The 26,199-nt window shown below is 40.2% G+C and overlaps 1 protein-coding gene across 2 annotated transcripts in view; it reads left to right on the top strand.

The window, feature by feature from the left end:
• ncanb (neurocan b) overlaps positions 1-26,199 on the top strand; it is a 162,304-nt gene that overhangs the window by 127,926 nt on the left and 8,179 nt on the right. For both annotated transcript variants that reach the window (XM_078790054.1, XM_078790055.1), the window contains 4 exons: positions 10,062-10,175; positions 19,377-19,535; positions 21,534-21,616; positions 22,843-22,987. In XM_078790054.1, the coding sequence (XP_078646180.1) occupies positions 10,062-10,175; positions 19,377-19,535; positions 21,534-21,616; positions 22,843-22,987 (501 nt within the window). The remainder of the gene's footprint in view (positions 1-10,061; positions 10,176-19,376; positions 19,536-21,533; positions 21,617-22,842; positions 22,988-26,199) is intronic.

The raw sequence follows: 26,199 nt of genomic DNA on the forward strand, positions 1-26,199 counted from the left end.
GGCGGTCGAGTGGTTAGCGTACAGGCCTCACAGCTAGGAGATTCAATTCCACCCTCGGCCATCTCTGTGTGGAGTTAGCATGTTCTCCCCGTGCATGCGTGGGTTTTCTCCGGGTACTCCGGTTTCCTCCCACATTCCAAAAACATGCTAGGTTAATTGCCGACTCCAAATTGTCCATAGGTATGAATGTGAATGTGAGTGTGAATGGTTGTTTGTCTATATATGCCCTGTGATTGGCTGGCGACCAGTCCAGGGTGTACCCCGCCTCTCGCCCAAAAACAGCTGGGATAGGCTCCAGCACCCCCGCGATGCCCTCGTGAGGAAAAAGCGGTAGAAAATGAATGAATGAATGAAAACACTCCGTAGAGAAATCATCATTGGCTGTATTCCCCAAGACGCTCAAACGCCACATTTGAAGGATGTTAGCATGACTCGTTAACAGTAACGATGCAGTTCTTGAACATGTGAAATGTACAACCTAGCAGCGTAGTAAGACTTCCTCCTCCAAAGAAGTCATTTGCACACACCCACCTCCAGTATGCTTGTTTTTAAATTTAATTCCTGTATTTTATGTATTTATTACTGCATTGCGTGTCTCTTTGTGTGTATGTACAGTGTAAGTACGTGTATGTTGATTAAGTATGATTTCGGTAAAGGTTCCAACTTGCAGTAATACTACTTTCACATCCCAGTACAAGAACACAATTTGTGAGTACATTGGTAAACCTGACACCAGGCTCACACCTAATCCGTTGCAGCTCCGTTGTGGGTGCCGGAAACATTCCTCAAGATTGAAATCCCTGTTGTCGGCTCACACTAGCTATATGCGATGTAGCGACAGCTTCTGCAGCTGTATGGGACAACGAAAAGAATCCGTTTGGGTCTTTTTTGGGAGGTGCCCCAGCCGGCGCACTCTCTGGTCATGGTCAACGGCAATATTGCGAGCCAAATAGGAAGTCAGATGCCTCGAGGTTGAAACTTCCCGTGCACTCCAGCCTGGCCTTCCTGGTCTTCTTGCTAATTAGTAGTTTGTCTCTTCTGGTGTAGCATTTATATTTTTGGTAATGGTTTTATTTCATTTGAACATGCATCAGATTACAATTGAATGCATCACATAATCAATTCACAGTTCCACATGTCCAAAAGGAGTAGGAAGAAGCAAAGCTTATTAAATCCTACCCCTCCATCTGGTACTTTTACAATCAGTAACTGTTACATTTGTTCACTTCCTGCTTTCCATAATACAGTTTAGGGTTTTTTGATTTTTTTTTTTTTTGCATAATGCACCTCGTACCGAAGTACAAGGTGATATAACCATACAAGGACATAATGGGTACCATAATAACTGTCAATATAGTGATATATACAATGACATAATAGGTACCATAGTAACTGTCAATATAGTGATATATATAGCACATCATGACTGGTTCAAGACTCTTCATCCTTGTATTTAGCAAACATCAACTGCTTGTATTGTTTCTTGAATTGGCTCATCGTTGTGCATTGTTTGTTGTGCATACTCAATCCATTCCATAGTTTGATTCCACATACTGAAATGCTATGGCTTTTTAACATAGTCCTAGCATATAAGGGCTTCAAATTTAGTTCTCCACTGAGATCATATTTCTCCTCTCTTGTAGAGAAGCATTGGATGACATTTTTAGATAATTGGTTGTTTTTAGCCTTATGCATTATTTTAGCTGTTTGAAAATTAACTATATCAGCAAGTTTAAGTATTTGTGTATTTGTGTTTAGAAATAAGGAGTTAGTATGTTCTCTGTAGGCAGCATTATGAATTATCCTTACTGACCTTTTTTGCAGTACATTTAGCGAGTGAAGATTGCTTTTATAGTTATTACCCCCATATTTCCACACAAAAAGTAAGATATGGTAGAACCAGAGAGCAATAAAGAGTGTGGAGTGATTTTTGTTCATAAAGTCGTCTATGAACAGTACCGTTATTCCTGCCGTCTGACAATGTTTATGTCAGTAACTGCTGATTTTTATCTTAGTCCACCTGTTCAACATCTGTTATTTACAACATGATTGCGGCTTATTTCTACTTCAGGACATTGCAAATGGTTGCTTATGACCAATTTTTATGCAATGCTTCAGATTGCTTTTCAATTTCACGCATACAGACAGTTGTCTGGTTGTCATGGCGTTTTCATCAGTAAATGAAGTCTACACAGGCAAAACCTGTCCTCCCGAGTGTAGAAACAGTGACCTGTCATTCACAAACGGGGGGTTGAAACAAAAGGTGAGGAGATACTGGATTTTCTAAGTTTTAAATGTAATCCAGATGTACTCTGGTAATAAAAGCTAAAAGTCGGCCTCTGGCGTCATATTCATCTTTTAACGTCAAACCCAAATGTTTTTAGTACACAGCAAAAATAAAGTTATTGACCTCACTTTTCCAATACTTCTGGAAGGCACCGTATATAAATATTTTTAGAAAAAAATATTTGTATATATGCCAAACTTTCCTTTTCCTCACTTCATTTCCCCTCACATTGCTTCTCCTGGCATCGTTGCTTTCCTACATTTCCTCTATATTTCTTTTTTCCACTTAATCTGGCTTCATCCAGCCAGTCTGTGAACGCTGCTTGCCTTTGAGGGCTCACGGGAGTCTTTTAGGGCCCCTACTCTTTGAAAACTTTATCACACATATACACTCGGAGCGCTATCATCGACAGCCTTCATGGATCATCTTCTGTCTATCTCCTATCCGCTACTTTCCTCCCAGTTTATTTTTATCTGCTGTATCCTTCTCTCACTCTCCATTAGACTTTTGGTGTTTATTTTGTGTCTTCTCTTTATTCTCTCTAAGACCTCCCCTCACTTAAAAGTACAATTGCTGCAATGGCTTAAAGTGGAACACCTCCCCAGAGGTCTGAGTGACAGGCTATTCTCTGTCATCTGTCACTATTTTTGACATACTTTAAGAGACAAATTGTCTATTTTTTCCATTGTCCTGTCACTGTCAATTAATCGCATGGAGACCGCTCTGGTGTCCAATTCTTGGATCTATTTCTGGCCATAAAACAGACCGAGCTGTAGAAAGAAAGCAAATATATTTACTGTTTTTCTGCTTTTCTACTACCACTTTTTTTTTTGGTTGCCTTTACTGTTGGCTTGATTGGACCTCCAGTTTCTATCAAGCAACTTTTACAATTCACAGTTCTACATGTCTAAAACGGAGTAGAAGCAGAGCTTATTTAATCCTACCCCCCCCACCCCCCGTTTCACATCAATTGCAATAGATTTGTCCATTTCCTGTATTCCAAATGTAATCTTTGCCAATTTTAAATTCATAAGAAAATGATGAGGCAGTATAACAATGTGGTACAAGAGTATAAAAAATAATGCTTATATAATAATGAATGATAAAAAGGTTAGAGGAAGTTAGAGGAAACAAAGAAATGAAGCGTTATTGTAATAAGTGCAAGAGTGGTTAGACAGACTGTATGTACACCATGGTTCAGGACTCTTCTTATTTGTACTTTGTCCTTCACTAGGATTGCCAATCACTACGCCAATACGATCCCAGCTGACTTCGGCCAGGGTACACCCTGGACTGGTCATGAGCCAACCACAGGGCACATATAGGCAAACAACCATTCACACTCACATTCACACCTATGGACAATTTGGAGTCACCAATTAACCTAGCATGTTTATGGAATGTGGGAGGAAACCCACGCATGCATTTGGAGAACATGCAAACTCCAAACAGAGATGCCCAAGCGGAGAATCAAATCCACGTCTTCCTGATCTCCAGACTCTGTGGCCAACATGGTAGAGCATTTGATTTCCAACTAGCAGTTTGCAGCATAACACAATATATAAATAAAATAAATAAAAATAACAAATTCATATTTAAAGAAATTACACAAAAATAAAATTACTAAATTTTCAACATTTTCAAGCATAAAAAGGCTAAATGAATGAAAATACAAATACTTTTGGCCTTGCTATATTGCACTTTAAATATTGATCCCTATTATTGTGTTATTTATTTCTTGAAGGCTCTAATAATACTAAGAAAAAACTATCTAAACAGCTTTTATGCTGTAATTATGAAAAATTCCATTTATGAATACTTCACAGAAATTAATTTGTCACCAACAACTGCAGTAAAGGAGGGATTACTGTATATCTTGTCCCTGTTTGTCAGTTTTACACATTTGGTCTATTTTCAACAGACAACACAAGCAAAAACTGAGAATCCTCACACTGATTCATCAGCATTGCACGGAGCTCTCAAGAGAGCTGCCTAAAGCCTTAGGTTTTTTTTCTTCTTCTTCTTGGTCCGTCCTCATCCTTTTGTAATCCACCTGCACAACCTAACACAGCTGGAGGTTTAGGAGCACTACACACGCACACACACACACACACACATCGTATTTTATAACATAAGTATTAAGGATGAGCGACTACACCACTATCTGTATGTGTTCACCCATCTAAATTATCTGTATCCGTACATAAATGAGGCACCGCTCTTTCAGTCCAGGGAGGAAGGGCTGCTCTGTGTGACTGGCCAATCACAGAGCAGAGTGAATACATGATTACGGATAATGAACGAGATTCGTACTTGTCAAAAATGCATTATCTTCATTATAAACAAGTATCATTTTTCCAGTATATGTAAAAAGTGGGGCGGCACGGCGATCGAGTGGTTAGCGCGCAGACCTCCCAGCTAGGAGACCAGGGTTCAATTCCACCCTCGGCCATCTCTGTGTGGAGTTTGCATGTTCTCCCTGTGCATGCGTGGGTTTTCTCCGGGTACTCCGGTTTCCTCCCACATTCCAAAAACATGCTAGGTTAATTGGTGACTCCAAATTGTCCATAGGTATGAATGTGAGTGTGAATGGTTGTTTGTCTATATGTGCCCTGTGATTGGCTGGCGACCAGTCCAGGGTGTACCCCGCCTCTCGCCCGAAGACAGCTGGGATAGGCTTCAGCACTTCCCGTGACCCTCGTGAGGAAAAAACGGTAGAAAATGAATGAATGAATGAATGAATGTAAAAAGTGGATAAAGTGTACAATAGTGCTTCTTGTAGCCACACACTTTGTTGGAGATATGCCTGGATAAACACATTAACATAAAAGCTACAGTCCCCCAAAACGACACGTCCCCAGTCATGCCTACTAAAAGGACTTTTAAACTATCTAAAAAACTGCCAACACATTTCCAATACACTATTGTAGGACCTTGTAATCGTTGAAAAATACTATCATACTTTATACTGCCAATTTCACTCGACCTAAATTGTAACAAGCGTTTAATGTTGTTAAATATAACTCGTATAGTAAATAAAAGCCCCCAGCCACTAATTGCAGTAGTATATTATATCGCTGTGTCCTTGTCGGCAGTCCCCATTTTCCTCATTAATGTCTGTCTTTATCGCCTTTTTGTCACTTTGACTCATTTCTTTCATGCTCCTCATCCTAATGACGCACTTTTTTTTTTTACTGCAGCTATTCACTATTTGCTCAAGCACTTACATCTGGGACAGAAATAGACTCCCTAAGTAGTCTCTTTCAAATGTTAAATTGCTAAAAAAAAAAAAAAAAAAAGATGATATTAAAGAAGTTCTTTTAGCTTTGACTTGAGAGAGCATGTTATTTAAATGTTCATATTTTTTTCTTCTCATGGGCCTTGCAGCCTGAAAGTCAGACTCCACATGCAGTTCATTCTTGAAGCTCTGAGGAGAAGCTGACACGTCTGCTTTTAGACAATCGTGTTGTGAGCTGTCAAATGTTAAGTGCTCTCCGTCGCCTGTCACTTGACTGTCATCTCTTCCGAAGGCGGGCTACTTCCTTCCTCTTCATGTTAAATTCAATTTAGCTTAATTTTATGTAATTTCAAATGCACCTTTGAATGGGTTTACTGGAGCATACTGTACATTATTTGTATTAAATACAGGGTCTTTCTTCTATGGAATATTACTATGTGAAAATATGTTGGCCTAACATTTTAAAAATATTTAGTGGGATTTTGTACAAAAAATGACTGATGTTGCCAAATAATATTAAAATAATATTGCTTTTATTTGATGTCAAAACACAACTGTATTTGTATTTGTTATGTACCTAGTGGATCCTTGATTTGCGCACATTTTCTCTGTGTACGTTTCTCGATTAGCATACAATATCTTGCATGTCTTGTGTTATTAATACACGGCATTATTCCAGATGTGTTTGTAATGTATTTTTTAGCAGCTTGTGTTAACTAACACGGTCGCACCACCAGTCTCTGCTTTGCTTATTGATTACGACTTCAAAATAACCTTCTACAGTGCCACAGGAAGTTGGAAGTGTAAGCATTTTAAAGGCGGGAGACACTATTGAATTCAATAAATAACTCATAGCCAGTGTTGGGGGCACGTTACTTTAAAAAAGTAATTATAGTTACTAGTTACTTCTCAAAAAAAGTAACTGAGTTACTAACTGATTTACTCCACTACAAAAGTAACCAGTTACCAGTAAAGGTAAGCAAATGGCAGCAATGTGGCATTCTCCAATGCTTTCTGACAGTTAAAATGAGAAGAACCACAACAGCAATCATCCCTTAAAGAATGAACCTCTTATGACTTGAAATTGTTGCTATTTTTGTGTCAAGGCCATGCTTTTTATCTGACGAAAAGGAGTGTTTCTCAGCAACCACGGCTTTCTTTTAAGCTCCTATATTTTCTGCTGTATACAGCTGTGTATTAAAAAAAGAAGTGACAAATAAACTGATTCCTTGTCTTTACCGCGTTGCACCTGGACCAGCTAATGGCAGCTAAACCCACAAGGGTTCTAGCCGTGAAATTGCTGATTAAAGTTGAGGTGTCACTTATGAAATTGAGAAAATCCCTATTTTATGTTTTGTTCTGTTTTTTAACCATCAGCTTTCACAATCTTGTTGCTGGATGGTGACACTCATCAACATGAATTTCCTCGCACGTTGAGTGAAGTACTGTATATCATGTTGCTTGGTTTTCATAGTTCACAAGCTGATATTTTCTATTTTAGGCTAAATGATGGGTTGTGTTTGTTCCTGTGCTTTGTGAATTACAATATTTATCATGATTATTATTAAGTGCAGGATGCTTCAGTGTGCACTGACACTGAAATTAGAGAGAAGAGTCCTTCCTCCTCGCTGAATAGCTTGGTCCTAAATTATCATTATTACGTTTATGAATGTAATCTCATCAAACCCTAATCAGGGTTCTGTAAAAAAAAATTCTGTAAATAATAGTCATAATGGAGCTGTTACATTCTAGCTTACCAATATTTGTGAACAATATTTTTTTCTAGAGTCAACTTAATGTCTATCAGTGAGAAAGGTTGTTTAATATCACAATCTTTATCTGCTAACATAATAACTAATCCCTTCAATGATCGTTCAATTCCCCATAATTGGTCTTCAAATGATTGTCCATCTTTCTAATGCAGTTATGATGGAGGCATGATAGAATATCATGTATCAATCCTTGTTATGAGTCCTTCCAGGAAGCTAGAAGACCATCCATCCATTTTCTATGCCGCTTATCCTCACGAGGGTGGCAGGGGTGCTGGAGCCTATCCCAGCTGTCTTTGGGGCGAGAGGCGGGGTACACCCTGGACTGGTCGCCAGCCAATCACAGGGCACATATAGACAAACAACCATTCACACTCACATTCATACGTATGGACAATTTGGAGTCGCCAATTAACCTAGCATGTTTTTGGAATGTGGGAGGAAACCGGAGAAAATCCACGCAGGCACGGGGATGCCCAAGCAGGGAATCAAGCCTAGGTCTCCGAGCTGTGTGGCCTGGGCGCTAACCACTCAGGCACTGTGCACAGTCCATACAAAATCATATTTCTCTAAATACTGTAGACAGATTCTTCATGTTTTTTGTTTATTCGTCATCTCAAATATTATTGGAGGGGACTACAATAATACACTGCATTATCCTCCAATATACTAAACATAAGACTTTGAAAATACATGCAATACATGCAAATGCCCTCATATTGCTTTCACTGGAGGCATACCAGTATATCATAGCAGTATATCATACACTGTTTCGACCAGGGGTGGGCAAACTACGGCCCGGGGGCCACATCCGGCCCGCCAAGTGTTTGAATACGGCCCGCCCAATCTTTCCAAAGTATTTCATTTAAACTCAACATACAACCTGGCATCATGGCCTGAGCCAACCTTTTGATGGTTTTATCAATTTCGTTTTTTGACATGGTCTGTTGTTTACAAAGTGCTCCTGAAAAAAGGGACACAAGCACATAATAATAATAATAGTAATTATTATTATTATTATTATTATTATTATTATTATTATTATTATTATTATTATTATTATTATTATTATTATTATTATTATTATTATTATTATTAGATTATTATAATTATTATTAGAACTATTATGATTATTATAATTATTATATTAATTCTAATTATTATGTTAATTATATATAATATTATTGTTATATTTGCATATTTTACATAATAATAATATAATAATAATTATTTTAATTTTATTGTAATTATTATATTTTTTTTTAATATTTAAATATAAATATAAAATAATAAATAATAATAGCAGATTGCATGACAATTTTACAGATACAATAATACCAGGTGGACTGTTACGTGTAAAATATATAGTCTGCCCCCTGCCCCCCCGTGAATTTTGTCATATCAATGCAGCCCGCGAGTCCAACAGTTTGCCCACCCCTGGTTTAGACTATAGCTGCTTGTTTTACTATAGCTCCAGGGGTTGTTCTTTAAAACACAGCATCATAAGTTGTTATCTTTTCATTGTTGGCATAATAGATAGATATCATAGCACTGCATACCATGCACTGTCTATGCAAGTGTTATCCTGCAAAAAGCTGCTTGTTGAGGTGCTCATTAAAGATTTCTGTTAGCGTCTCCACTTGGAGGTGGCTGAACTCGCACGTGTATAATAACGCACATACAGCCCTGTGGCTATGTGATCCTCCCCACTTACTCCTCCAACTTCACACCCTTCCAATGTCACCTCTTTCCAACCATGAAGTCATTTTTGATTTGCAAACACCTCTCGGCCGATGATGTGCTTATTTTCTAGGTTAAGTCATAGCTTGTGACGCAACCGAAGACTACTACAGGCGAGGTCCTCCACTGCGTACAGTAATGGGAGAAAGACAATTGTAACTCCACTAGGAAGTGGGTCAAGGAGAAATATATATATTTTGTATTCTCTTCTCACGCAGCGATGAGTCAGTCAGCAGAAACAGTAAGAATACCGTCTTCTCCGTGTATGCTCTCTCTTCCTCCTGCATCAAATCCCCCTTTGAATCAGCCAGCTCGACTCCATGCGCCAGCGATGATGCTGTCACGCTGTGTTATCCAAACAGACTCAAAACACCGTCAGCCCGCAAAAGCCGATGTAATCCCGGCCTGCATCGCGCCAACGTACCAACGTTCACGCCGCCGCATCACTTTGACAGCATCACCTCTCCGTCATTATTCTATCATCTTTTTGCATATTTTGGAGTAAGCGTTCCACCCTGCCCCCCAACCCAAACCCCTCTCCTGTGACCTCTTGCCAAAGCCGGGGGGAATTAACTTCATTGTTGTACTGTTGAAGGGTTTTTTTGGGGGGGGAGCAGCTGCAGTTTAATGATTTTGCCTCCAGGGCCAGATCAGCCAGAGAAATACACTTAGCATTTTAAAGCAAAAGAGGAACTCTCACCTTCTGCTTCTTCCAAGTGTATGTACATACTTGGCAGCGGGAGGGAATTTGGATTCCAGAAGGCTCATCTGAATGCCCTTCCCACCCTTCTTGTGTCTCCTTCGTATTGTGTGCTATCCCTGCAAGATCCTCACAATTAGCATCATGGGCTTCACTGCATTCCTGATAACATGTAATCAATTGGCTTTAATTAGAACTGTTTTTTGCAGGAAGCTTTCTAATCTCTGCCGCACTTTATCTCAAGGTTTTTTTTTTCATGTGTTAGTATGCGTGTTCTTAGCTAACCTTGCCTTGCCCTCCTTCTGTCCCACTCTCTTTGTCCTCCAGACATTGACGACTGCCACTCCAACCCGTGCCAGAATGGAGGAACCTGCATTGATGAGATCAACTCCTTTGTGTGTCTGTGTCTTCCCAGCTACAGCGGCGCCACATGCGAGAAAGGTAACAACCGACAGGGGATTGCTACTTTTTAAAAAATGAATTATGGAAAACTATAGCCTATTTGCCTGACGTAGATCCCAGCAAAGTGGGGGCATTGCCATAGGTGTGTGGAGTATACAATACTTTAGAGCAAGGGTCTCAAACTCAATTTACCTGGGGGCCACCGGAGCTATGTTCTGGGTGAAGCCGGGCCGCATCAGGTTTAAAAAAAAACAAAAAACAAAACGCATTTATTAAAAACTGGGGAAAAAAATCAATAAAAAAACTATCTTCAATGCTTTTGCTTCTGCTATACCCGACACTTGTTCAGTACTTTGGTTCCGTTTTCCACACCAAAATATCTGATAAAACATTCCACTGTTCTTCTTTTTATTTTTCTATACACAAGATAAGATAAAAATAAATAACCAAATTAAGAATAAAGACAATAAATCAATCAATCAGTAATAAATAAGTAAAATAATAAAACAGCAAATAAGAAAAACGTGAGAAACCACATACAGTTGGTAGAGAAATTATTTTTTTCAGATTCAAATGTACAGTATTAACAGTTATTTAACCTTTAACATGAACATTAATGAAACTTAATAATTTTACCCAATTAGCAAGTTAGCATCGTACTCAGTTCCATCTGGGAGCAGCGTCGTAACTTTAACAACATGTTTGATGAGATGCTTTATCTTGACGTGTATTTTCCATTTTATTCCAAATCATTTCCTGCATTTATTTGTACCCAGCGTCATAAGCCTTTAGCTTCATTGCTAATCCAAAGCAAAACAGGGCGGAGTAACAGGGTAGGGTAACAGTATGGGCGGGGCAAAATCATGTTAATTGTGTCCGGTGTGCACACAGCTTTAAGCTGTCATTTCTACATTAAACTTTGGTATCAAGGTGGGGGTCTCAAACTAGCATCTCGCGGGCCGCGAGTTTGAGACCCGTGCTTTAGAGCGACAATAGCTTTCAAAGCAACTAGGCAGGAGAAATTTGTCTGATGAATTAACTGATGAATTATTATTACAAATAATAATCAGGTAGGTCTTGCCCTGTAGTCTGACAGGCAAATCATCAACCATATTTGGGTTCCTACATTTTGCATTTTTACATCTTAATTTAACTACAACAGGACCTGTCCAAATTTGGGGAAAAAAAAGACCTAATTCTTTCTATTCATCAGCAACTCCCAACTGAAACAGACAATCTCTTACAGACCAAAGCAGCCTCATAATGAAACAATAATCCATTCCTCCGTTTCCCTCTGAGAGCAGATAATCTACGAATTAACAGCAAAAAGGCAGCGTTAAAAGGATTGTGTCTAATTAATCCTGAGGTGTTTGGCTGCACTGTGGGTGTGTGTGCTGCTGACCCAAACTAAGCAGGAAGAGACAATGGCTACATTATAAATCCTGAGTCAAAAAGTGGGCGGCATAGCTGTTTTATTTTTTTTAAATCATCGCTTGAAGGGAGCATGCTGATGAGGATGTGTTGGTGAAGTTGGCTGAGAGACCAAAAAGTTTATCTCAACTTTAAAAGGCTTGGTCTTCTTCTTCTTCTTCTTCTTCTTGCTTTTTGGGCTTTTCCTTTCAGGGGTCGCCACAGCAAATCAATCTCCTCCATCCAACCCTGTCTTCTGCATCTGTCTCTCTCACACCAACTACCCTCATGTCCTCCTTCACTACATCCATAGACCTCCTACATGGCAGCTCTAAAGGCAGCATCCTTCTACCAATATATTCACTATCTCTCCTCTGGACATGTCCCAACCATCTCAGTCTGGCCTCTCTGACTTTATCTCCAAGGCCTCAAACATGTAATGTCCCTCTGATGTACTCCTTCCTGATCCTATCCATCCTGGTCACTCCCAATGAGAACCTCAGCATCCTCATCTCTGCTACCTCCAGTTCTGCTTCCTGTCTTCCTCAGTGGTACTGTCTCTAGACCAAACAACATGGCTGGTCTCACCACAGTTTTGTATACCTTTCCTTTCATTTTAGATGAAACTCTTCTATCACACATCACGCCTGACACTTTCCTCCACCCGTTCCATCCTGCCTGCACAAGCTTCTTCACCTCCTTTTCACAATCTTCATTGTTCTGGACTGTTGATTCCAAGTACTTAACATTCTCCACCTTCTGTATCTCTACTCCCTGTAACCTAACTTTTCCACTTGGTGTGTCCTTGTTTGCATACGTATGTGTTCTGGCTGTGTGTGCATATGGGTTGTTTAGGCAAAAATGGGTTCAGTAAAATGCGAAGAAGTGATATCAGATATTGATCATTTGAAAGTAGATGTCAAGTGAGCAAATAATTGTAAGTACTAAATTGGTATATTTATGAAGACATGCAGTGTAAAACCCAAATAGCCTTGACAAAACACAATTTGTGCCAGTATAATAAATAAAAGGACTTATCTCATGAAGAATTCCCAGCCTAGTTAAATTTTCAAAGTAATTCCCACTATAAATCCCACACGGCAGGTTTCAATTGTTCACGTGTACAGTAGATTATTTTGTTTGCCGACGCTAACAAGGCAACGATTGTTATAGTCCTGTGAGCCTTGACGATGAGCCAAAAACCAAACAACTGGATTAACATTGAACGCAAAGTAATTGAAGCTGCAAAATTTCATTCCGAGTGGCATTAAAACGTCTTAAATGCAAGTCGCCATGAGCTATGGATGAAAAGAACGTGACGGCAGCAACAAGCAGGATGTCAGGTGACATCAGTGGCCAGGAGAGATGTGACGACTTTTGAGTGTGTCGTCGCCGCCAGAGGCAGACGACATGTTGCAGACACGTTGAGAATAACGAGGAGGGGAAGCGGAAAGCAGAAAAAGAAATCATTCCTTCTGTCACAACGGATCGCTTTTTCCCTGCATTCATCCCTTTTCATATGCTATACGGTACCCTTGAATCACATGAGGCCATCTATTATTATTTATTTTTAGTCCCTATGTAGTATGTTCGACCCAAGATAGTTTTTTACTTCATGCACCACTGCTAATATCCAAAAGCAATCTTCTTAAAGGGGTCTTTAATACAAATAGTGAGGAATATGAGGTCTAAAGTAGTAAATAATCCCCCTGGAGTCCAACATACTTTTCCAGCCTTCTCTGCAGCCCCTTCATGCCGTGTAAGCGTAAAGAAACACTGAAACAAGTTGCGGTTTCAGTCTAGTTTTTTTTTTTTATTTTGCCGCGTTCAGCATGCCTTTTGTAAGCACATTCTCCTGCCAGGGTACAAGTCCCTGTGGTGGGAAGAATGACGAGCTGTGATTGCAGCAAAGGACCACCTCTCCTTTCCTTTTCTGTTGCAGCAGCAAATAAATATTACACAATTTTTCTTCAAGAAGTAGACGCTATGTTGGAAGTTGAGTAAACAATGGCAAACCTCTTTTTCGATACACCACAATACACCACAAACATGTCTGCATGGTGCTGTTTCCCTTTTTTTTCTTGATGGTGGTGGCAGTTGAGTGGCTGAAAGCTTTATTGTATAACCGCACCAACCATGTTGGAGTGTGGCCCAGAATTACGAACGTTATATGGCAACCGGATCGGCCCGATCTTCAAAATACAGCGGATCAGCAGCTAATCCTTATCCTGCACATCGGATCAGGATATGTTTAGTGTGAATTATATGAAGAAATAAGTACATTTGATGATTATGTTGTGTATTAATTGTTTCATTTTGCAAATGTCTTTTATAATGGTGTTCCAATCCCAGCGCAGTGCAGGGAAAATTCAACAGAAAATGAGGCTTTATCTTTCCTTGTATGCATTTTTGTACTGTAAACCTTCCCCTTCAATTTGGTATGAAATGAATCAGCAGAGGCTGCACAGCGATGGAGTGGTTAGCACGCAGGCCTCACAGCAAGGAGACTCAAGTTCAATTCCACGCTCGGCATGTTCTCCCTGTGCATGTGTGGGTTTTCTCTGGGTACTGCGGTTTCCTCCCACATTCCAAAAACATGCTAGGTTAATTGCTGACTCCAAATTGTCCATAGGTATGAATGTGAGTGTGAATGGTTGTTTGTCTATATGTGCCCTGTGATTGGCTCGCGACCAGTCCAGGGTGTACCCCGCCTCTTGCCCAAAGACAGCTGGGATAGGCTCCAGCACCCCCGCCACCCTCGTGAGGATAAGCGGTAGAAAATGAATGAAATAAATAAATGAATCGGCAGACCTAAACCTAAACCATAGATGTTATGAGTGGACAAAAAAACAGTGGAGCTCAAATTCAAGCCATTCACGGAATGGATGCCAACTTCTGACTGGAATGAAAGATATGTAGGTTGACTACATACCTCTTTATTAGTGCTCATGTGAAACTTTATCAAAATATGACCATCCAAATACATATTTTTGACAGTGAATTACTATAAAAGGGGTATAGAAGGGGTATGCAACTGCAAAAAGGCTGGGAACCACTGCTGTAAAGCCATGTTTCTCAACTGGTTTGACTGTGGGACCCACAATCACTACCTAGTGACAAGTGTTGACCCAAATTGCAAGACATTTTATTTAATAATAAACTTCCCAAATTTATTATATTTAAAGGGATTCTACAGAGGCCGAAGTGCACACAACTCGTGATCAGACATTTTTTGGGGGGTCACAACCCCCCAATTGAGAATCAATACTGTAAAGCATGATTCTGGACTGCACCAAAATTATCGCTTGGGATTTCACAGAATTTTAATTCTACTTGCTTCAATTAAAATTTGAATTACAATTCTACTTCCTGTTTGCAACATGAGACATTCTCAATTCAATTAAGCCTGGTAGAGAGGTTGTTCCAGCATGACGGTGTTATTCTTCAACTTTCAGATGCTCTGGGTATTGTTAGCAGGCGTGTTGTCATAGTGATACAGCCACAAGTTGTCCTGACACCATTCCTGCTTCTTCTCGCACACTGAATGGAACAAACGCCGCAGGATCTCGTTGTAGACATGCTGGTTGATCGTCTGGCCCTGTGGCAAGAACTCGCAGTGGACGATGCCCCTCACATCGAAGAATGTGATCAACATGAGTTTGATTTTGCCCCGAGCATCCTACAGTTCCTGGCCATGAAGAACAGCTCTCTGGGTACAAAGGTTACACTGCAGGGGGGGTTACTTCAAAGGAAAAACATGCAGTTTGTAGTCTATATTTGAAATATATGTTTTGTGACAGTGTGGAGAGATTTTTTTGTAGAAATGTATTTTAGAAATCCAGAAGTCTTGTCGCTTATCCAGGCCATAGGAACCATAAATAATAAGTCCACTTTTAGGTGCATAGAAACACTAGCTTATATGAAAGGTAAAAGCTTCTAGATAACGATATGCTTATTACAGCACAATAAAATCTTGTATTATTAGTTTTATCATTTAATTGGGACAGAAAGGTCAGATTGTGCTTGGACCGAAGTGAAAACATAAACATGCTACATAAACCTCACAACATAAAGTCATAGTGCCTTGGTAAGAAGAATTAATATACTGCATGACTTCCATGAGCTTGGAGGACTAATCTAATAACTAATCTATCAATCATCTGGAATGCAAAAGAGCTACCAAACTAAATGTACCTAATGACAATAAAGACTTATTAAATCCAGTTACAATCCCACGCTGCCCTCATCTTCACCTCGGCCTCGTCCATCCGCACCAGTCCACGCTGATCAGTTCTGGTTTTACACATTTGGTCCTGTGGCTGATTTACTGTAACATCCATCAATTGTAATTGTGAGAATCACAGTCTTAGGGCAATCCATTAATCACGGCTACATTAATTATTCCGCTGACACTCTCTCACACGCTCACCTTTGTCTCCAACCATTAGCAAGCTCACCCTCGTTCCCCTCGCTCTTTGTCTTCCAACCAGCACACAGCAGACTGCTTGTTGGAAAGACGCTGAAGGATGCATCACACACACACACACACACACACATACACACACTGCTTCCTCTACTTAAAAAAGTACAACTACCTCGTGTGGATAAATGAGACCATCAGTCAGCGGCAAGCAAGAGGCCTTTTCTCCCCTAAATGCCGTTCTTCTAAATTCTTTGGGAATATTAATCGCTTGAACGCAGCTCGTTTCTCCTCGCAGCGTGACAGAAAGCCAAAAAAGGGGATGGGGTGGCAGAGGAGGAAAAAAGTAAAAAGAAAGACAAAATGAATAATGTCTAAATATTTGAAGAGGTTGATGTGATGTCAAGCTTTGAGCCCGGTTCTGTCAGCGAGAGGGATACAAAAATCAGCAGAGACTAAGCTGGAGATCTGAGGGGGAAGGAAACATGCTGCTTGAGCTTTCATCTTCCATTCCACTGTTTCCTTTTCTGTCCTCTCACTGGCTTTAGTTTGCAATCGGCCATTCTCTGTTGGCTATATTGCTCTTTTAAAAAAAAAGATATTGAATAATTAACCTTCTTGTCCTTTTGCCTAGTTTTCATTCATCAGAACTACCTCCTCAAAATTGGAAGCCAAAGTAATAAAATAACATTTGCATAATCTTAAAAGGTATTATCAGTGCTGATCCAATGGTCTCATGTTGTCTAAATGTTAAACTGGTCAAACTGAAATCACAGCATGGGCCATATACAACCTTCACTTAAATATAGTGGTCATGACAATAAAGGTCTCACTCTGATCCTATAGCAGTACTAGAGATCCAATGAGGGCCAATAATTCTATTTGGATAAAGTCATAGGATCAATTATCACATACTACAGTATTAATTGGCCCTGTACCCTAGAAAGCGCCCATGAATGATACGGGAAAAGGCCAAAATGATACTGTGTCAAAGCCCAGGGCAGTGATACTGATAAAATATAGACTTTAACCATGTCCAGTATCAGACCCCGTAGCTGTCTACTCAGAGCGTGCTGCTGTGGTATCGTGCCCGTGAAACAACCAATCAGAGAACAGCGCACAAGCCCAGGTCATGAAGTGGGCTAGTGGGCTTAACTTTCTAAACTCCGCGCATGTGACAGGAAATGTCACTGTAACTATAAATATTCCTAGTGCTTCTCCAGTCACCAAAAAACCCAAACTTGATTAATGGAACTTTAATTGTCGGACATTGATAAGATAAGACTGTTGATAAAATATATTGTTGCAATATTTGTGCAATTATTGTGTTTACACTGTTTAGATATAATACATGTAATAAACTGAACATTTTCTGGAAACAAAATGGTCTTTAGATTAAATAGTACGTGATAATAAGCTCATGATTAAATAGTATGTGATAATAAGATCATCACATGGTTTGTCTGGTATCGGGCCAGGTACCATGCCCAAGTGTCAGTATCAGCCCGAGACCGAAGGTTTAACCTATAAGTATCAAGTGAATTTCAGCCAACCTTGTTATTGGAACCTGCTGTACAGTGTCTTATACAATGACTCAGTGGGATACATTGGATTCTCCCTAAGACAGCTGGTAATTGTTTCATTCTTACCTACTGAGGATAGGCGCTATATCTAGAAAAGGGATGGATGGAAGGCGCAAATCTGTTACTGGTGACAACTGTCATTTTTTTACATGCTTGAGAGGCGTTTGATGAGGTCATCTTTTGCGGAAACCCATTTTGGCAGAGCTGCTGTAAATGTGAATTTCTATTGGAGAGTAATAAACTATCAATGTGTACATGTATGTGTGTATGGAGTGGAATTCAGCTCAGTTTGTTTATTCAGTATCGGTGCGATTCCCTGTCTACACATTGATATCAAGGCGTCAGTCAAGCGGCTAACAATAAGTGGATATTCAAGTCTTCTGCACCTTCTATTATCATGGGAAACCTGAATTCACTACCGAGGTACATCTACAAGGTAGCGAGAACATCAAGACCTTGAAATTGTGCTTTACTGAATGGCTCGGAGCTAGCATCCCAGAGGCTAACATGAGGTGCTAGCCATACAGGAGGTGAGCTTGCACTGTGGTGTCACCCTGGTTAACATTAATGTTCATCTATTCAGCATTTTTTTTATATCGGTTTTCATTTTCGGGGAAAAATCGATACAGATGTGCACCGATATATTTTTAGGCACCGATATTATTGGTGTCCCGATATTATCAGCCATCATTACTTTTAATTCCACAGCACAAGCAGTTTGACATGCTATAGGACACCTATACAGATTAATGTCCACAAAACATGTCAATACAAGCATTTTTCTTTGCAAAGGGTTATTTCATCAAGTTCATATGAATTTTGCAAAGCAAAACCTTGCATCACAAGTGTCGGAAATCCCATTTAGGATGGTAATATTATTGTATTATATATATTGTATTATAGCCTATTATTACATATACAATTTCCATTTATAGGAACAGAACCTTCACCACAAAACGTCCTGTCATAAACATTACTGCTACTTTGGCTTCTGCCTTGAAAATCCCATGAATGGTCCATGCGTATTTGAAAGTATAAAAAGTGCTCAATGCAGGGTGCACTCAAGAAGGAATTTCTAATATTGTTCTTGGTCGTTGCTCATATTCTGTCCTTCAACCAAGCTGTATATCTATGCATACTGAGCAGCGTCCCATACGGCCCAATTTGCAATTCCCCAATTTACTGATGTCGTTTCGGATTTGTTGGTGCAAAAGTGGAGACCATCTTCAAGCTGTGAGGGAGTGTACAAACTTGAGAGGAAATGGGACAGATTGAGTCCAAACAACATCAAATGTACACATTTTGGCTCAGAGAGCTACTGAGCATCGATGAGAGGTCTGTGCACTGACAGCAATGTGACGAGTCTTAATTACTAAGCCGGCGCTCCACACTGTAAGCGATTTCTAAAGAGAGTTGTCATTTCAATAGATGAAAAGAGCCTTTCACTGGACTTGGCAGTCTCACGGCAGGTTGCCTCTGCACTGGACGACAAAGGCGCCGAGACCTCCTGAGGCAGCTTTTATCAATATTATTTTATAATAGGACACTGGATCAAATGGCAGCATGTCAACTATCATCTTTGTCTTTGCTTCACGTTGACCTCTCAGCGTCAAACGTAAACATTTTGTCACCAAAGAGAGTCATTTGTGGCACCCGGTTGTGATTACAATGCATCTGTGTACACAAAACACAGTAATTTACACACAGAAATACATACAATATGCCCTACAGTTCCAAAGTTCATAAAAGATTGTTTTTAGCAATGCTATAATGATCACATCATCGTATATATAACCTCTTTCCCCTTCACCTTTCTGCTTCTTGCAGACACCCAAGGCTGTGATCACGCATGGAGGAAGTTCCATGGCCACTGCTATCGGTACTTCAGTCGCCGACACACCTGGGAGGATGCTGAGAAGGACTGCAGGGAGCACAGCGGCCACCTGGCAAGCATTCACAGCCCTGCCGAGCAGCACTTCATCAGAGGTGAGCGAGAAAGGAGAGAATTTAAAACCATAGGATGATGAGTTTTAGTGCCTTTATGCATTTGCTGGAAACTGGAGCTCTTTCAAGTTGGCAATGCTCTTTGTCTGTGAATAGAATCATTAGGAGCATAAGAGGCGTGAGCAGAATCTAATATAGCCAGATGGTTTTGGTTTGTTGTGGTTTGATTGTTTCCACACTTAGTGTATATCAGGGGGTCTCAAACTCAATTTACCTGGGGGCCACTGGAGCTAGGGTCTGGGCAAGGCTGGGTCGCATCAGGTTTTCCAAAAAAAAAAAAACGCATTTATTAAAAACAGAAAAATTATACAAACTTTTTCAGTGCTTTGGTTCCGATTTTCTACAATAAAAGCTCTGATAAAACATTCCACTGTTCTCAAATATCTTCATTTTTATTTTTCTGCACAAAATAAGATGATAAATAAATAAACAAATCAAGAATAAAGAAAATCAATCAATCAGTAATAAATAAATAATAATAAAACGGCAAATAATAAAAACTTAAGAAACCACATATAGTTGGTGGGTAGACAAATTATTTTTTCCAGATTAAAATGAACAAAGCATTATTAGAGCCCTGTAGACATGACAAAACACGGCTATAGTCACATTTATACTCTTTTTATTTACAACATATTGCGCAACTGCAGGGTCTTGAGACACATGCTAACTCGCAAACTAGAGAGCTAGCGACCTAAATGGTAGCCTTCAAGTTATTTCCTTTAAACTTAAATAGCCAAAAAACTTACCACTTCCACACGGATAGGGAGGATAACTATTAACCTTTAACTTGAACATTAATCAAACTTAATAATTTTTACTGGGTACATGATACCATACAGCCTCCATATCAAACTTGCGCGGGCCGCACTAACATTAAACTTTCATATCAAGGCGGGGGCCTCAAAATAGTGTCCTGCGGGCCACGTGTTTGAGACCCCTGGTGTATATAAAGTAGTATGTATTTTCAGTTGAAAGAAATACATGGAAACTGAAGAAAGATCTGGCTAGATGCTTTTTGCTGGTGGATGTCAAGTCATGCTTATATTAACAACTGTATAATCCGCTCTGTCTTCAACTGCTTTTGTTTGTTAGGTGTGACTGGAATCCGCTCCTCTGTTTTATGGTCTTGTCTCGCTCAATGGCAGCACTTCTCTGAGGACATGTATTACATTCAACACTTTTTGGCCCTGCGGGGTCTTATTCTGTGCTCCCGGCTTTAAAAAAAAAAAACACCTCAGGGAGTCTGTTCATCGCCCTTTGGCGCTGTACATTGTGATGTAAGCATCTTTGACACAACATTTAATACGATGTCATGTTCTGCCTGAGTGTGATTTATGTGGAAACAGGTGCCTTGCAGTGAGCTGATTTCATTTGTGCCCTGCAAAAGGGATAAACAAATCAATATTGTGTGTGAAAATTGGCCAGAACAAGCATGTGTGCACTCTGTTTTAATCCCGCTTAATGATTTGGTTGTGAATGGACACAGCATAGACTTTGTCCCACCCGGTTGGTATTACCTCACTGACATCTGCATCACGACAACTCTCAATGGTGCTCCATTACCTTCTCACCTCGTGACCTCGGGTGAAAATCTCCAATCTTTCTTCCACATGTGTTTTTAACTGAAAAAAAATGTAAAAATGCCTCAAGAATAGATGTCTCCACCCCTGCAATAAGAAGATCAGCGTCATTAGGAAGATTAATGAGCCTGCTGATGATGCTAATGAGATACAACATGATTGAAGCACTGTGTGTGCACAAGATAGCATAGCAGGATTAAACCAGAAACGTCACCGCTGACAATTTTGCTTTCACGTTGAAACAGAAAAAGTAGTCACAGGGGACTTACCACAGTATTATGGTAGTACTATGTCGCTATCTATAGCTTAAGAGCAGAGTACTCAGTTATTCATGGGGATTATGGGACATGTAGTGTAGTCGTAATGTCCACTTCTGATGCAGTTTCCCTCTGTTCAGGTATAAGTCACGACAACACCTGGATTGGCTTGAATGATCGCACAGTGGAGGATGACTTTCAATGGACAGACAAGATGGACGTGGTAAGGAAGAAGTAGAAGAAGTATTCACAGCACAACCTCTAAGGTCCACTGGTCACCCTCTGATTTGTACGGCTAGTAAATAAAAAAGATAGAAATAATCTGTTCCAAGGTCAAACTGTTGCCATTACGGAACCTTTTTTTTAAGTTAACAGGGATACTTACACTTTTTAACAATATTGAGGGTACCGTATTTTCTTGACTATAAGTCCCTCTGAAGTATAAGTGTCACAAGGCCAAAAATGCATAATTAGTAAGTAGCACTGGAGTATAAGTCGCATTTATTTTACAAACTACTTGACCAAAACAGTCATTACGTCATCTTGGAAGGCAAGTTCAAGCATTAATAAAATAATAGAGAACAGGCTGAATAGGTGTAAGATATGCTAACACAATGGTTATTCAGCTACACGAAAAATAAACATGAACAAAAAAGGTGCTGAGTGTTTATGTAACATAACATTTCTTCAACGCAGTAAGAGTAGCCTCCGCTTTACGCCAGTCCCTAATAAGTTTCTGACTTAATCCAAACTTTCTTTCTGCTGCTTGATTATTGTTTTCAACTGCTAATTTCACAACCAGCAGCTTGTAGTCTGCAGAATATGATTTCTTTTGTGTTCTGTCGTTCTCAGTTGTCTTTGTAACCTAACCTCTACTGTTAAAATATTGAATTGTTAAGTAGGAGATATCAGTGTGTCTAGAGTGCCCTCTTGTGGCTGTCTGTGAAATGATATATATTTTTTTCATTTATAAGTCGCTCTGGAGTATAAGTCGCAGGAACAGCCAACCTATGAAAAAAGTCTGACTTATAGTGCGGAAAATAAGGTAATAAAAGTGTAAAAATAAGTTAATCACAGTTTATATTACAAGAGAAAACCCATTTTTTACACTGTCACACAAGTGTAAAAGAACTTAATTACTGTTGAGAGGTGGATTTTTCCCGAAACTGTGGCTGAATTCCGTGTTTTCCTCTGCTGTGGGTTGTTCAACTTTAGATTCCAGTGAGTATTTGGAATGAGTAGTACCAAAAGAATTTAAAAAGATCAAAACTTTTCAGAGTCAGATACTTTTTGCTTACTTAACTGCAGAGATATGCTGTGGTTCCAGTTGACAAGATTTTTTCTGACTTTAAGTGATAAATTAATAACTAATACATTTAGAGTTGTTCAATCAATTGTGTTGCATTACAAAATTTTCTCTCAAACGTCTCAAATCGTGTCCTTGACCAGCAATACGAGAACTGGCGTGCGAACCAGCCTGACAACTTCTTTGCGGGAGGAGAAGACTGCGTGGTCATGATCTCTCACGAGAACGGCAAATGGAACGACGTGCCGTGCAACTACAACCTGCCCTACGTGTGCAAAAAAGGCACAGGTGAGGAAACAGAAACAGGAAGTCGTAGTCAAAGATGCTTTAAGTAGACTCTGATGGATCAAATCATGTTCTTTAATCACATTAATGCTAATCTCAGAAGTTCTAGCTCTAGATAGAAATGGTAAACACTTGTATCAAATCAAATCAAATCAACTTTATTTGTAGAGCACTTTTCCTGCAACACAAAGTGCTTTACAGAATTAAAAACAATTACCACAATTAAAAAGAAAAACAATTACAAAGAAAGCCCCTCCCTCCCACCCTCCATACTAGACACACACACACACACACACACAATCACACTCAGTACGGAGACATGGCATGGCACTGAGGATCAAGGAAACGCCACCTTTGGGGCCGTCCACACTGGGAGGAGCCGCAGGCTGTGCCATCGGGAGACCAGTACCCGGGCCCCCTGACTCCGACGGGCGGACCCCCACATCAAAGGGAGGAACCCCCAGCCGGCCGGGTCGAAGGGACCCAAGGATGGCACCCCCTCAGCAGACCCGACACAGCCCCCAGTGTGGAGGACTCCCCTGAGGAAACACTGGAGTTAAAAGCTGAAGACTAAGAGCATAAAATAGAACTAAAAAGATAAAAACGTAAGAAAAGTTATTATATATTAGTTAAAAGCCTGATTGAAAAGGTGTGTCTTTAATCTTTTTTTTTAAATATCAACAGTCTCTGCAGTCCTGAGGCTCTCCGGCAGGCTGTTCCACTGGTGGGGGCCATAGTGGCGAAATGCTGCCTCACCGTGGGTTTTTGTTCTGGGTTTTGGTATTGTTAAAAGGCCAGTGCCGGAGGACCGCAGATTGATGCTAATCTTAGACGTTCTAGCTCTAGATAGAAATGGTAAACACTTGTATCAAATCAATTCAAATCAAATCAACTTTATTTGTAGAGCACTTTTCCTGCAGAGACATGCAACACAAAGTGCTTTACAGAATTAAAAACAGGGTCCGCGGGGGTTGATATGGTAAAAGCAGATTAGATAAATAAAAAGGTGCATCACAGCTCCACCATTTCTTCCAAACCTTGCATTGCGTATTTATGTCATTGAGGAAAACTTCTGAATTTTTGGTTCAAGAACTCACATACTCACATAATACGGAATACTGTGAGAACATGACCATCATACACAAGAAACCAGTAGCTCTTTCTTACATTGCTCCAAAAAGATAGCCATAAAAGTCAGTGAAACCAACTGCTGTATAAAAAGTGAACGGTTGTAGACAAAAACAATATTGTTACTCATTGTTTGCATCAGCTTGTTTTTTGGGCGTTGGCAAGAGATTCTGGTCAACCTCACAGTGGATAGTGTGCCTTGCCAAGCATTTGGGGAAAAATCTCCTGGCCTGTCATTGGTCATTCCCCAATTGATGATATGACCTCCAACCATGACTTTGATTCCATTTGACACCTGCCACCTCTTGAGGCTGTCGCTTGTCTTGGCCCCTGACCTTGTCCTCTCCCACCCCCTTTTTCTATAACGAGGCCCATGGTCCCCTCTTGGTTGGGACTTACGCTCCCCTCTCTGAGGAGCCCCATGGCCACGTCTATGAAGGGGTCCTTGTCCTCACCTCCACATCCACATCCTCTCACTGCTTAACCTCTGAGATGATCTGCCTGTTCCATACGGTATTGAATACAAACACATACCTATATGCTCTTACCGCAATGTGAAATCAATCATCAATAACTGGAGTTGTTATTTATACCCACAGTTTTTAACAACAGTACCGTTACATAACATTCTGAGTAACTGTATTCTTTGATAGCTGTATGGTTAGATCAGTGATTTTCAAATTGTCAGGACTGCCGTGAGCAATTATCCAATATCTTTTTTGTTTTTTAAGATGAGCAAAATCCTCTGAGGGTAGCATAAAAGGCATTAAAAAAAACTGTAAGATGGTACGTGGAGCACAAAGAAGGTGCTGTGCTTTTATGCAAAGCCACTTTAAAGTGACAGGTCATTTACCCTTTGGGTGCTCTTGCCGTAAACACCCTGCAATAGTCTGTCATTGCGCTGATGTTTAGATGACTCTTTTGCACATTTAAAATTGGGGGGGACAGTGTGGATCTGCAGATTTGTCCATGATGAATCATTCAAGACTGGCAGGCTCATGTATCATTCTGCCTCAGAATGATCAATTTTTTACATGTCGGACTCGGGTCACTTTAAAAATAAGACACTGGCAAGCACTTTTCTACTGAAGCGTTCATTCTTTCTTCACACTTGGTTTTGTTTTGCATGTCCAAAGGACTCATGCCCAAAATGAGCAGGAAGTAAATGTGTCCATGGGTTGTACCTTTACATACTCTTCCTATAAGGAATTCACCCAATTCCACTTGAATTGTTCTTTATACTAAACAGATGTTTGACTGCATAGTTTGCCATTTGCTAAACTGTGAAGTTTGTTGGTGTCAGTTTGCGCTAAAGATTATGTGATTGGCGCGTTGTGGCTCGCTGTGGTGCCGAATTAATGTTCACTCAGCATGTTCCTATGTTGCCGTTATTCGGCGCCACAGCAAGCCACTACACGCCAATCACATAATCTTTGGCACGAACTGGCACCAACTGGCACCGGCCCAGTGGACTCCTAGCATTATTGCCGCAACTTGCCGCGCGCCATTACATTCCAGTGGTTTCCAGTAGGCGGATTGTTTGCAACATTTGGTTCCACTTGGTGGCCACTTGCATCCAGCAATCAGCGCGACTAAAATTGTAAACATTTTGACATTTTCTTGACATTTTTGCGGGCCACCATGAGCCAGTTGGGAGGCAGTTTGAGCCAATGCACGCCACTAGGCACCTTATTGGCGACACTAGGCGCTACAGCAAATTGTATTGGCGTGAACTGGCACCAACTGGCGCCCGCCCAGTGGACTCCTAGCATTAGACACCAGAGAAGCTAGTCGTGGCAGGAATATGCATACATTACATGGGTATTTATTGGATCACTTTACATTACAGGGTTTGTAAAGTGATCCAATACAACTACAACTTCAGATGATCAAATCTCAGAAGTGATACAAGGGGTTTGAGTTTGTATCGTGGGTCTCTCTCCATGTCCATATTGACTCCAGTGACACCCCAAGTGGCGAAAATGTAATAGATTCTTATGTAAGAATAATGCAATTTCTGAGGTGAGATTCATACCGAGTGCCAGCTGGCTAGGATATAGATCATCATAAGGCCTGAGTTTGACACA

The sequence above is a fragment of the Doryrhamphus excisus genome, linkage group LG4 (assembly GCF_037039965.1).
Source record: "Doryrhamphus excisus strain RoL-2023G ecotype Guam linkage group LG4, RoL_Dexc_Guam_v1.1, whole genome shotgun sequence".
Classification (NCBI taxonomy): domain Eukaryota; kingdom Metazoa; phylum Chordata; class Actinopteri; order Syngnathiformes; family Syngnathidae; genus Doryrhamphus; species Doryrhamphus excisus.